We start from the raw sequence: 13463 nt of genomic DNA, 5'->3' as shown, positions 1-13463 counted from the left end.
CCTTCCATAAAGCCTGTCTCTGACATTCTCAGCCAGAGTACTCTTTTCTTCCAGAACACTTTGCCATCCTTCCCAGGGCCTTTATTTTTGGCTTTTACATAAACAACTACCTTCAAAATTAATCTGTAAACTTGAGGGGGGAAAAACAGTTATCTGTTCATTTGTGTATCACATTATTGCCTAATGCACTGCTGTGCATACAGAAAATACTCAACCACATCTTAAACTCATTTAGTAATAATTTTATGAGTTTGACGCTTTGTCAGAAAAACTCAAAGGAGAACATGGATTTAAAAGCAGATCAATAACGTGGCAGTGAGGGGCGCCTGGGTGGCACAGCGGTTAAGCGTCTGCCTTCGGCTCAGGGCGTGATCCCGGCGTTATGGGATCGAGCCCCATATCAGGCTCCTCCGCTATGAGCCTGCTTCTTCCTCTCCCACTCCCCCTGCTTGTGTTCCCTCTCTCACTGGCTGTCTCTATCTCTGTCGAATAAATAAACAAAATCTTAAAAAAAAAAAAAAACAAAACGTGGCAGTGAATTTTCTGCCATGAGGTGGTAGAAATTTTTTCAATGAATTTTTGCCTATTCACTGATGAATACTCATACAGATCATTAAATTATAATAGTTTGGGCTGTAAATGCCCTAATACTTTCACCAATGAGATTACAAGAATAAATTCTAGCTAATCTGCTATTTGACAACTAAATACATTATTTTTATTCCTAAAGGTCTCACTCCTCAATTAAAAAAAAAACACAAAACTCTTGTTTAACAGAATACTTCAGCAAAGGTGTCTCAACTAGTTCTGTACTTTAAAGTGCGGTGGGGACACAAAACATACCAAACATGATCCCTGGTCTCTAGGTCTTTGCCATCTAACAGAGAATGATGGCAAGAAGAACTTTCCCAAGTATATTACCATGAACAGTCATGGTGCATGACCACTCACTTATTCGTTTTTCATCCAGCATAGGGCCAGGAGAATCCATATTGAGGAGTGCCTCAGCAGCCTCGATAGTTTCAATCGTTTCATCCCCATTCGGACAGGACGCTTCAACTACGATACATTTGACGAAAACACGAGTTAGCTACAAGACCTCTGCTGCTCGAAAACACAGACTTGGATCTCTTGAACATCACTTAATGCTTGGGCTTATGTACATACTTTGTATCAACAGATAAAAACCAATCCTGAATAGGACTATTAAATATTTCTCTACTTCTTTTTTCTCAGTAGACTCTAGATAGGCCACCCCAGCATAGAGCACAACACGGGGCTTAAACTCACAACCCTGACTGAGATCAAGGCCTGAGCTGAGATCAAGACTGGGAACGCTTAACTGACTGAGATACCCAGGCGCCCCTCTATGTCTCGTTTTTTTACTGCTTCCCTCCCTCTCCCCTCCCCCCGCTCATGCACGTGCTCTCTCTCTCTCCCTCAAATAAATAAATCTTTTTTAAAAAGGGAGGGGCACCTAGGTGGCTTAGTCAGTTAAGCATCTAATTCTTGGCTTGGGCTCAGGTCATGAGATCTCAGGGTCTTGAGATTGAGCCCCACGTCGGGCTCTATGCTCAGAGCAGAGTCCTCTTGGGTTTCTCTCTCTCTCTGCCCCTCCCCCCGCTCTTTCTAAAAGAAATCAATGAATTTTTTAAAAATAAAAAATAAATTAAAAAATAAACATATTAGATATACTTCAATCCATTAGGTACTGTCTTTATTAATGCTTAAGTTGTCCTATGTTTGGCTAAAAAAATATTTTTTGTTTTTTTAAAGAAGAAAATAGATCATGAGTTCATACTAATATTTTCAATTCAAATTTAGTGTTACAGAATTTATTTCTAGAATTATATATTTATACCATGTATTTATATAGAATTTATAGGATTATAAAATTTTTATCTAACTTTGCAATTTAACACTTATATATCCAATTTTACTCTATAAATCTTGGCTCCTTACTAGATTAACTTTGTTATTTATTTGATTTTACCCTAATTTATCTCTCATATACACACATTCACACAAGTTGTAATTACTGAAAACAATTTAAGATTCCTTAGCAGCTTTATTTTATTCTTTGCTTTTTAGGCTATTTCCTGTTAAGAAATGCACAGCCTTAAAAATAACTTTAGGGGCACCTGGGTGGCTCAGTCAGTTAAGTGTCTGACTCTCGGCTTCGGCTCATGATCTCAGGGTCGTGAGATCGAGCCCCATAGTGGGCTCCAGGCTGGGCATGGAGCCTGCTTAAGATTCTCTTTCTCCCTCTCCCTTTGCCCCTCTCCCACTCACATTCTCTCTAAATAAACAAATAAAATCTTTTTAAAAATCACTTTTACCTTTTTTTAAAAGATTTTATTTATTTACTTGAGAGAGAGAGAGCACACAGAGGGAGAAGCAGACCCCTGCTGAGCAGGGAGACCCAAGTGGGGCACAATCCCAGGACCCTGGGATCATGACCTGAGCTGACCTGAGCCCTGAAGGCAGACACTTAACTGACTGAGCCACCCAGGCACTGCCCAAAAAAATCACTTTAAGTAAAGCTTCTCTATATGGTTATGCCACGCCTCAATAATGTAATTAGGCTCATCTGTGTTAGTGTGCTTTCAATTTTTAGATTGCTAATTCTTCCTCTTTTGGACATAGTGTTGGTCTATAATTATGTTAAATGTTTACAGGGTTCCAAAGTAAAAATGACAAATCAAAGTACATTTAGAAAATCTACCTTTCATCCCTGTCCCTTCCTTTTCCCTGTAAGAAAACATTTTTATTAGTTTTGGGGTTTATCTTTCTATTTTTAAAATATAAGCAAAGACAGATATCATTTACACACTTTTTCCTATCTTAAATAAAAAGTAATATACTATTTATGCTACCTGACCCTTGCCTTTTTAATTTACTATACAGTAGAAATCATTCCACAGCTATATACAGAAATCATGTCACCTTCTGCATTTCAGAAATAGGAGGCAAGTTAAATATGTTTAGTATCAATGTTAGCTTGTAGAACTTTGTTTATTCCATTCAGCTGCAGTGCTTAGATTGAGAAAAGCAAAATAAATGGGTAGGTCCTACATGGAACAGGAAAGAAAACCAAAAAAGTACATCGAGCTTTTAAGAACAAAGAACATGTTAGCCTTTCATTAAATGGATGACAAAAATTTCTTCTGGCAATAATAAACCCCACAAGCTTTTCATACATGCATTTTAAAACTTCTTTGTAACAGATTAGCTGTGATCTAGCAACTAGTTAAAATCTATTTATACCAAGAACAGAAAGCATTGATACCATAATAACTTAGGGAATAATTTATTAAATGCATTTGTTGTTATTATAAATTACTAAAAATTGCGTTTGACCTTATAAAAACAGACAAGTATACATATGAAGAGACACATACTAGTATTATTTAAAAGACAAGATTTACTAATCAATGTAGTCATCGTGGTTACCTTCTATTTGAGAAACAGTATTTGTACCATCTCTGTTAATAATTTTACTTTTAGATCTTCAAAGAGTGGCAATGGGAGAACAATCTCCACATACAAAGAACTCATGGTCAAATGATTTTCAAAAATTGTTAACACCATAACCTTTTTCCAAATGAAACCTTATGTGGAACTCTTAACATACAAACAGATGAAAGTGGTATTTTACTATTATACATGTATTTTATAGGTTCGAATATATATCAAATTTGATATGAGATCAACCAATCATAAAAATGAAAGTATTGCAATGAACATGAAAATTTGAAATCAGGGCATACAAATGACACCTGCAGTCTAATATGAGCCTCATATCCATAAAAATAGATCAATCTTTTTATTATTGAAAATTTCAAACAAAAATAAAAATTATGGAACATAGTATAATGAATTCTCACATACCCGCTCTCAGCATAAGGTCAATCTTCTTTCATTCCTACTCCAATTACTGCTCCCAAAGTTCTCTCACACACACTCCACACCCACTCCCCAGATTATTCTGAAGGAATCTAAGACACCGTATTTCATCTCTAAATATTTTAGCGTATGTATGGTATGTTATTGTCATACCTAAAAATACTAACAATTCCTTTACATTATCTGAAGTACTACCTCGGATTCACATGTACAGTTTATAAATTCTTCTTTCCCTCTCTCCTTTCCCCCTGCAGTTTCTGAAAAGCACAACATTCTTTCCACTCTTACTTTGAACTTAGGAGGGCTCCAGAGTTCTTTGGTTTCTTATGTCATTGCTCAAACAAGGATGGAAGAGTTAAAGGCTCAGGTTGGGAAACAAGAAAGGGGAGGAAGAAGAAATATGCAAATAGAAATCTGGTTTTCAAGATATGGCTTGTTCTCTAGACCCATTCAATACCAGTTCTATTTTCCAGGAAGGAAGGAGTCTGTTTGCATTTTGCCATCAGCTATCTTCAAGTTCAAGCCCAAGAGAGTGAAATACTGAAAGAAAGAAGTAATTCTTTCTCCTAAAGATCTAAGATCTGCTTCCCCAGTCTCTCTTTCTTCTCTGAGGACCACCCTGATGACTAAAACTGGGAATAAACACCCCCTTCAGGGGAGACCCTCATTCCCAACCTACAGAGACAGTGTAGCCCTACGCTAAGGCATCTAGAAGTTACCACAGAATATACTGTAAAAAACTCACTAGCTACACAACAGATATCTATCTGCATAGCAATGGTCATTCTGTTGTACAAAACACGTAACTCACCATCAGTAATGAATGGAAACTTCTCATCTGAGTAATCTAATTCCCTAATTGGTAAGGAAAAATCTGATAAGTCTAGATTTATCAAAAAAACTTCCACTGGGTTCCCCTGAGCAAAAAATGTGACTATAGCAGAACATGTTTTGTAAAGAACAGAGGACAATACAAAACTAAGCGCTGTTTGTTGTTGTTACTAGTGGAGACTCAGTCACTTGGTGTGTGATCTTAAGCAAGTCATTTCATTTAACCTAATCTTTTTTTCTGTTGTGAGAATTAAATGAGATAATGAACTTTTAAAAATAATCTAGTATGTTAGTATGATGCACTGAGAAGACAATGCCATTTTGGTGGTATTCTTGCCCAAAATGCATTATCTCAGTCTAGTCATAACAAAATACCACCCAAACAAAATTGAGGGACATACTACAATGTTTGACCAGCACTCCTCAAAAGTGTCAAGGTTACTGAGAGACAAAGAAAGACAGAGAAACTGTTATAGACTGGAAGAGACTAAGAAGAAATAATTAAATGTAGAGTAAGATTATAGATAGGATACTGAAACAGAAAAAGGTCATTAGTTTGAAATGGTTGGCATACAAATAAAGTGTAGGTTTAGTTAATAACATTGTGACTAATGTTAATTTTCTATTTTCTTTAATTTAAGAATAAATATTCAAATAACCTTTACTTCCAAATAATTAATTTTCCCCAACAGCTCCAACACCTCTGGCCAAGACAGATCAATGTACATGTATAAAAATACAAATGTACAGACCAAATTCTAAAACTGATGAAAACAGCATTACTCACCACCTCACACCATGAACTCTTCACATTTCAAACATGTTACTAGTTCTGACTCAATGAGAAGAGAAATCTTCTTTAAACCCTAGCACCTTACCCTACATTTGGGTCATGGCCTCCTATTTTGCTTCCTGTGACAGCAATAAAAGAAAAACATTGCTGTATTTTGCCCTGCAAACAATTTCTCATTGTTATTAAGAATACAGAGTGTGGGGGCGCCTGGGTGGCTCAGTCGTTAAGCATCTGCTTTCGGCCCAGGGCGTGATCCCAGGGTCCTGGGATCGAGTCCCACATCAGGCTCCCTGCTCCACAGGGAGCCTGCTTCCTCTCCCACTCCCCTTGCTTCTGTTCCCTCTCTCGCTGGCTGTCTCTCTCTCTGTCAAATAAATAAATAAAATCTTAAAAAAAAAGAATACAGAGAGTGCCATATAAGAAGCGTTTGGTGAATACCTGACAAGTTCAGGCGGTCTGGTTCTTCTTATATGCCTCTATTTTGTCACATTCGTCTCAATACATTTAGGAAAGAAGGAAGGGGAGGTGAGAAAGCACTACACAACACAGGTAGATGAGGAAGAAAATATAATTTCCTTCTCCCTGCTCTGGCCTCTGAGGTAATGGAGTTTCTTGAAACCAAGTTAGGGACTTCTTATGCCCCCAAAATCACAGGGCAAGGGAACTGCCCAAAACTAGGCGGAGGTAAGGTGCTGCCGGAGGCACACACACCTGTAAGCGTGATGTCGTCGTCGTCCTCATCTATGATCTCTTCTTCAGCGACATCCAGGGAGCTCTCAGTAATCATGTCATTAGGCTCTTCCACACAGGCTAGGCCTGCGTAACTATTGAGAATGTCAGCACCAGGAACATGTTCCACAATTACAGCAGGAAAAATAGCTGGGTCACCAAGCTGGGAGGGGTGAGGGAGAAACAAGGATTAACAAAGTGTTTGCTTTTGTTAAATACAACCAAAAAATATTTTATATTGGACATCAGTTTAGTTTTTCTATCATCAGCTACTTAAATCCTGACAATCTTTCTGGGCTGCAGAGAATATATATCTATTAAGACCAAATAAAACTTTTATTATCAACCTTGGTTCTTAACAACCGAGGTTTCATTGGAAAATCCTATAAAAGCATACTTTTAAACCACATTAAATAAAAAAAAAACCTAATATCATTAACTCATAAAGAGTGTCATACAAATGAAATGTACAATTACATAAAATCTCAACAAAAGTTTGACAGGAAAAAACCACAGAAGCTTAATAAATATTACATTGTCACTGGCACACAGGCTGTGTTTAACAGTAGCTTTTGACTCAAACGGGAAAATTAACTTTCATTTTCTATCTAGTCATAAGATCATGAAATTTTTGATCATGTCTATCACTATCGTTCTACATTATTTCTATTTTTTTCTGATTTGTTTGATAGTGGTAGACACTCCTCCTTTAACCCTAAATAATTCAGTGTATATTTCCTAAATACATGAATATTACCTTATACACGGAGTACAATTAACATGTTTGTAGCACTGCACACTGAGGTTAAATGCTACTTCTTTCTTAAGAATTTAACTACTTCAATTAAACATTGAGATATCACAGGTGCTAAACATACTATCTGTGCCTTCATGAATACTGACACTGAAATTTATGGTTAATAACCCTTGAACATATTTGGATTTTATTTCAAAATGTTTCTTCCTATTTCAGAAAAGAGGAAGTTAGAAGTAACTGACTCTCCAAATCATAAGTTTTAAAACAGAAAGTAGGAGGCTCACACATTGCACTTTAAAACACACACACACACACGCGAGGAAGTCTATAAAATGGCCAAAGCAAAGCACAGTCACTGGATTTTCCTTTTCTCTTTTTTAAGAGGTGAATGTGGCACACGCAATCCAACCTACATGAACATGTGCTTGTTGAGACACTACTTCTCTCTTAAGAGCTCAAGGTTAAGCTGCTAGTCTTCTAATGAGGCCAGGCCCAGAACTGAGTTAGTTTTCACATGATTTCATTTTATGCTGCAACAACTCTATGCATCAGGTAAGAATAGGGCTTATCATACCTCCACCCATTGGCTAAGGAAGAATTAGATTAAGAAATTTACCCAAGGTCACCCACGAAGTCAGAGACAGAGGCATGTCAAAGCAATTTCCAGAAGGAGTCCTCACCCAAATGAAACCAAATCTATTTGGCTCCTGAAATTTGGAGTAGTGAGTGTTACAGGTATGTATATTACGAGGGATATCTCCAAAGTTTTATCTAAATCTACATAGTTCTCGAGTTTTAAATAACTACAGATATTTGAAGCAAAAAGCTCAAGAATGAAAAGGAGGAAAAAAGAAAAAAAAGGGAGGGAAAATAATGAAAAGGGACACATGGTTCTGTGATTTAGAAAGTAGCAACATGTAAAAAAGAAAGACTATGAATCATGAGACCTAGGCATTCTCTAATCCTACTGTCACTTTCCTCACTTTATTTATTCATTTATTTAAAAAGATTTTATTTATTTGAGAGCAAGAGAGCACAAGCAGGGGGAGGGGCAGAGGGAGAGGGAGGAGCAGACTCCCCGCTGAGCAGGGAGCTGGATGCAGAACTCAATCCCAGCACCCTGAGATTATGACCTGAGCGGAAGGCAGATGCGTAACTGACTGAGCCACCCAAGCGCCCCCCTTTTCCTCACTTTAAATGAAAGAAGAGCACTAGCTGATCCTAAGGGCACTTCTAGGTTTTGTTTTGTTAAGATGTGTTAAGGCATGGATGCTAAAATGAAGTATATAACATTACAATAGAAGAGATTCATTTTTACGGACTAAATGGGGGGGGTTTAGCATGCACAGGGGCCGCTCACCTGCTGCCTCTGCTAGTGCTGTTAACTAACATTTATTAGCACCTAACATGCACCAGGTATTCTGCTGATTGCTTTATGAATTACCATCTTATTTAATCATCTCAAAATCCTATGGGGGAAATACACTGGATTATCTGTTTTCTACATCGGAAAATACAAGCTCAAGGGGAAGGGAAATAATTTACCACAAGTCATATAGCTAGTAAGTGGTAGAACCTTAACTGAAACGGACTCCTGAGGTAGAACCTTAACTGAAAAGGTCTGTATGTTCTTTGTCTGTACACTATTATGGTTAGCCTTAAACATGGTGCCATTTTGTTTTACTGGCATATTTACTTGGCTCTGCTTAAAAAAACAGAAAAGGTAAGGAGCTGTGTTGTGTTTAAGGTATGACTTTCTATATCATCATTTGCAGGGCTTCTCCAATCTGAGTCTATTATGACCTTTGTCGTGGGTCATAGATAGGGACTTCCCAGGATCACTCCCTACTCAGCCGTGCTTAGCCATTCATGAAAAGCGTGGGCTATTCTTTTCTGTTCCACTGAAATGGAGATGTATATTCAAAGCTGTTCATCTCTAATTTCTCCAGGGTGCTATTAAGTCATATACAACAAACAGACCAACTCTAAATGTCAGGTAACAGGCCTGAATCTGTATATACAAAATACATCCAGGAAGCCCCTCTCAGGTATGGAAAAAAATCTCCCCCTCTATTAACACAAATGGAAGGAAAATACACATGCCAGAAACTCTAGCTCAGGATAAATTCCTCCCTTTTATACTGAGTGATTAGCAACTAACTGGCTCAAGTCTGAGTTACCAGGAACCTAAAACTTTTATAACCACACATTCTAAAATTGCTGATCGAGAAATGGTTCCCAACCTCTAAATGAAGGCACAGCAAAATTTCAAATGTTATATTTTCCTAGATTTACATTTTTAAAATGAATAAATTACTGGGACTTGTATTAGTTCACTACAGCTGCTGTAACAAAACACCACAGACTGGGCGGCTTAAACAACAGAAATTTGTTGTCTCACAGTGCTGGAGGCTGGAAATCTGAAATCAAGGTGTTGGCAGGGTTGTTCCTTCTGAGGACTATAAGGGAGGGATCTGTTCCAGGCCTCTCTCCTTGGCTCACAGATGACTGTCTTCATGTTCACATGGTGTTCTCCCCTGTATGTGTCTGTGTCCACATTTTCTTGTAAGGACTCTGATCATATTGGATTGGGGCCTATTCTACTCCAGTATAAGTTCATCTTAACTAATTACGTCTGTAGCAACCTGTTTCCAAATAAGGTCACATTCTGAGATATTAAGCATTAGCATTTCAATATATGAATGTGGGGAGGTGGGGGTACAGAGAGCAATTCAACCCATAACAGGATCCAATTTAATTTAGCTTTAAGTCTATCATTTGACAGTTGGCTCCCTCTACCCAAAACGACTTTGCTAGTTTGTGGCAATTAAGATTATATATTCTTGTTACTATTTCTAAATTAAGGTTAGACATTATTTTCTTTGCTGAAGACCACCAAATCTTATTCACCTCAGTTTTTCCCACATAATTTCAACCAGAAACTTTCCCAAAATTTATTTAAAAGATGAACTTCAGGAAGGCCAGAGCTACTTATAAAAAGGCCATATTCCTCATAGTTAGCAGTAAGATCTGTTACCTCCTTTTAAGAAATGAAGGTATCAACACTTTGTTAATGTCCTAACAAAAATACTATGTTTCATTTGGTTGGCTACTTAAAAAAAAGAAATCTCCAAATATCTCTAAAACCTCTCTTTGTTTAAATAATCATCTTCTCTTTGGTATCTTTTAGTGGAATCAGAGAACCCCAGTTAACTCTACCAATGGTTATCAACGCTGACCATACACTGGGAAATCACCTAAAAATATCAATACTTGACCCTACATGAGAGGAAACAAGTCGGAATATCTGGGGATGTGACCAGAGCATGTAAAGTTCCTTGGGTGGTTCTAACGTGCATGCAGGGTTTAGAACCACTACTCTATAAAGAATTACAAAATTTAAAACCATATTCCCTAAACTGAGTTAACTTGATTTACGCCAATGTCTGAAATACTAGTAATCCAAAAAAAAAAAAAAGTTACTTTATTATGACATCTTTTGGCACTTGCAGACTATTCCCATTTGTTTTTGTAACAGAACCAAAATAAGTCACAAAATGACGGGTGGGAAGAGAGATGGGAGACTTCTTGGGATTACAATCTGTTGAAGATCAGAGTATTCAAAGCCACAGTTTCTAGAAGCAAATTAAGCTGTAGTGATAAGCTTTCAACTATTGTGTAACTTTACGGAGGGTCTTAAACAACTCCAGAGAGAAAAATACATACCAGGTTTCCTTTCTATTAACTTCAAGTAAATTTAACACATGTGTTGAAAGCAAAACTAACAATTTTTTCTTAGCAGCTATAATAAAAAAATCAAACCAAGTTCTGGCAGGAAAGAGCTCCCCAAATTTCAACACCAACCACCCACTATATAGTTGCCATTTGTTGTGGTTGATGACATATGTGGCAATACCACCAAGTTAAAAAGAGAAGGAAAACAACCAATCTGTCAACAGCAATGTATGTTGCTGCCCTCACTGGGCTTGCTTTTTTCCTCAGTATACCCCAACCCAAGGCCCTAAGAGGATATTTAAGAAACCATGGACTGGGGCGCCTGGGTGGCACAGCGGTTAAGCGTCTGCCTTCGGCTCGGGGCGTGATCCCGGCGTTCTGGGATAGAGCCCCACATCGGGCTCCTCTGCTGGGAGCCTGCTTCTTCCTCTCCCACTCCCCCTGCTTGTGTTCCCTCTCTCTCTCTGGCTGTCTCTCTCTCTGTTGAATAAATAAGTAAAATCTTTAAAAAAAAAAAAAAAAAAAGAAAGAAAGAAGCCACGGACCATGATTCCAACTATATGAAGTAAGTAAGTTTATTTAACAAGTCTTTGGTTATATTTAAAAAAAGAAAAAAAAAAAAAAAGAACTTGCAAATAACTGGTTCCCTGACAGCAGAGCTCAATCTGGTAACACGGTTGTTGTGAAACATCCTGCCAAGATCCTCTATGAAATAGCTGAAAATGAAATATCCATCAAATGTTTTCCTAAAAGAAAGATGAGTTTAAAACTGTCTTTAAAAACTTCCCCAATGCAGATACTCCCATTTTTTAAGGTGAGCACATTTTCAAGTATTTACACCACCACTTTGCCACAACACAAGGCAACACCAAGAGTGGGGTGGGGCGTCCCTCTTCCCCAGCCGAAGGCCACTTGAAGAAACATACACACTAAACACAGTTCGCTTGCTATGAAAACGCATCTTTGAGACCAATTCCTGGGCCTAATCTTCTGATCAGAACGATGCCCCAGAGCCTCATCCTACGAAGGCACTGCTTTGAAAGTATTTCCTTCACCTTTGATTTAAAAAACAAAAACAGAAAACCAAAAACCGAACACCTCAGTCTATCAGGACACGATCAGACAATACTTGCCATGAAGCAAATGTACTAAAAATACAGCTGATGAAAAGAGGATGTAATAGTAACTGCTCAGACTCTAGAGTTCGAATGACCCTTACTTACGGCTAGACTGCACCGTGCCCTAGGTATTTGAGCGCCAGTAAAATTTTCAGCCTCTCTAGGCTTTCGTGTTCATGTCTATTTAAATGAGGATAACTTCTAGAGTTGTTGTAAGATTTCAGTGACATGACATGTAAATGCATCACTTGTTCTGCTGCATGGCATATAGTAACCATTCAATAAAACAATCTGATGATAAAGTGCCTCAACGGTTGACTTAGATAGAAATAAACACTCTTAAAACTTGGCTCACTACTTATATACATGTATCAAATCATCATATCATACACTTAAATGATGGTACATATAAATTACATCTCAATAAAGCTGGGGGGGAACTTATAATCTCACATTGACAGGCATGGTTTTTTGTTTCTGTTTTGTTATTAATTAGGAAGTCCTCCCAGAAAAGTGGTGACCACAGCTCAACCATTTAGTCTCAGCAACATTTACCCTTGAACAAAAAGCAAAAGCTGAAACATACGTGTTCAACTTTGTGACAATTTATCAAACTGTACACTTACGATTTGTGATAAATATTTTTGTATGTAGGAAACGCTTCAATAAAAAGTCTAAAAAGCAGAGGTCCATCTGATGGGAGAAATGGAACTTTAAAAGGTCTCTAGTTCTCTCAGCTCTGAGCATTGTTCTGAGGCAGAGGTAAGGCAGCAACAGTGCTGGAACCAGGTTAAATACTACGATGGCATTTGATTCCCTTGTATAAGCCATGATAAAATTAACGGAAATCTTTAGACATGGCACATCTAGGTGGATGTACACACATAAAATTAGGGTGACTGGTGAACAAAATGAATTAAAATTAAAAATCCTTTAAACAAGCTCCCATGGTGCATTTAAAAAAAAAATTGTTTGGGGGAATAGATTTATGCATGAACACACTCGTATTCCAAGAATATAAAACATTATTGTCCCTTTTCCATAGAGTTCCCCTACCTAATAACTACTACTGTTACCAATTCCCAAATACATTTTGAATGATTTCCGGAATTGATCAATTACATAAAATAAGCCAGGATCGTGCGATAGATCTCTGAGGCTCAGCACAGTTTTTGTGAAGGCTTCTTCACAGCCGAATTCTCTGCATACTTTAAAAAATGTGTCATTAAAACAGTTTCATTATCTGTGAATGAGAATACTTCTGTTGACTGACTCAAGCTCTCTTTACACGAGCTTATCGATCTTTATTTTAAAAGAAAATGAAAAGGAGTTCTAGCAAACACGCAGAAAAGTCTATGTAGCTGTAGGACCTACTGCCCAACACGTCTGTCTAACTTCTGAAACACAGGTTTCCTGGCCAAAAGTGCAATACCCGAAACTAGTTTTTAAAAATTTTAATATGTAAATGTATTTGGGGGAAAGTGAAAATCCTACTTATGTAATCGCTATAAAAGACGATTGAGGTAATATTCTTCCAGATTCGTTTTTTCCTCTGAGGTTCTTTTTCTCTCTTGCGTCTCTCCCAGCATAATGG

The 13463-nt window shown here is 37.6% G+C and overlaps 1 protein-coding gene across 4 annotated transcripts in view; it reads right to left on the bottom strand.

Annotated features, from left to right (window-relative positions):
• ELF1 (E74 like ETS transcription factor 1) overlaps positions 1 to 13463 on the bottom strand; it is a 103700-nt gene that overhangs the window by 17387 nt on the left and 72850 nt on the right. For all 4 annotated transcript variants that reach the window (XM_040623273.1, XM_008706786.2, XM_008706787.2 and 1 more), the window contains 2 exons: positions 6242 to 6422; positions 952 to 1059 (listed from right to left, as the gene is read on the bottom strand). In XM_040623273.1, coding sequence (XP_040479207.1) covers positions 952 to 1059; positions 6242 to 6422 — 289 coding nt within the window. The remainder of the gene's footprint in view (positions 1 to 951; positions 1060 to 6241; positions 6423 to 13463) is intronic.

Source organism: Ursus maritimus, unplaced genomic scaffold, assembly GCF_017311325.1.
Source record: "Ursus maritimus isolate PB19 unplaced genomic scaffold, ASM1731132v1 scaffold_10, whole genome shotgun sequence".
Taxonomy (NCBI): domain Eukaryota; kingdom Metazoa; phylum Chordata; class Mammalia; order Carnivora; family Ursidae; genus Ursus; species Ursus maritimus.
This window is presented reverse-complemented; position numbering and strand designations above follow the sequence as displayed.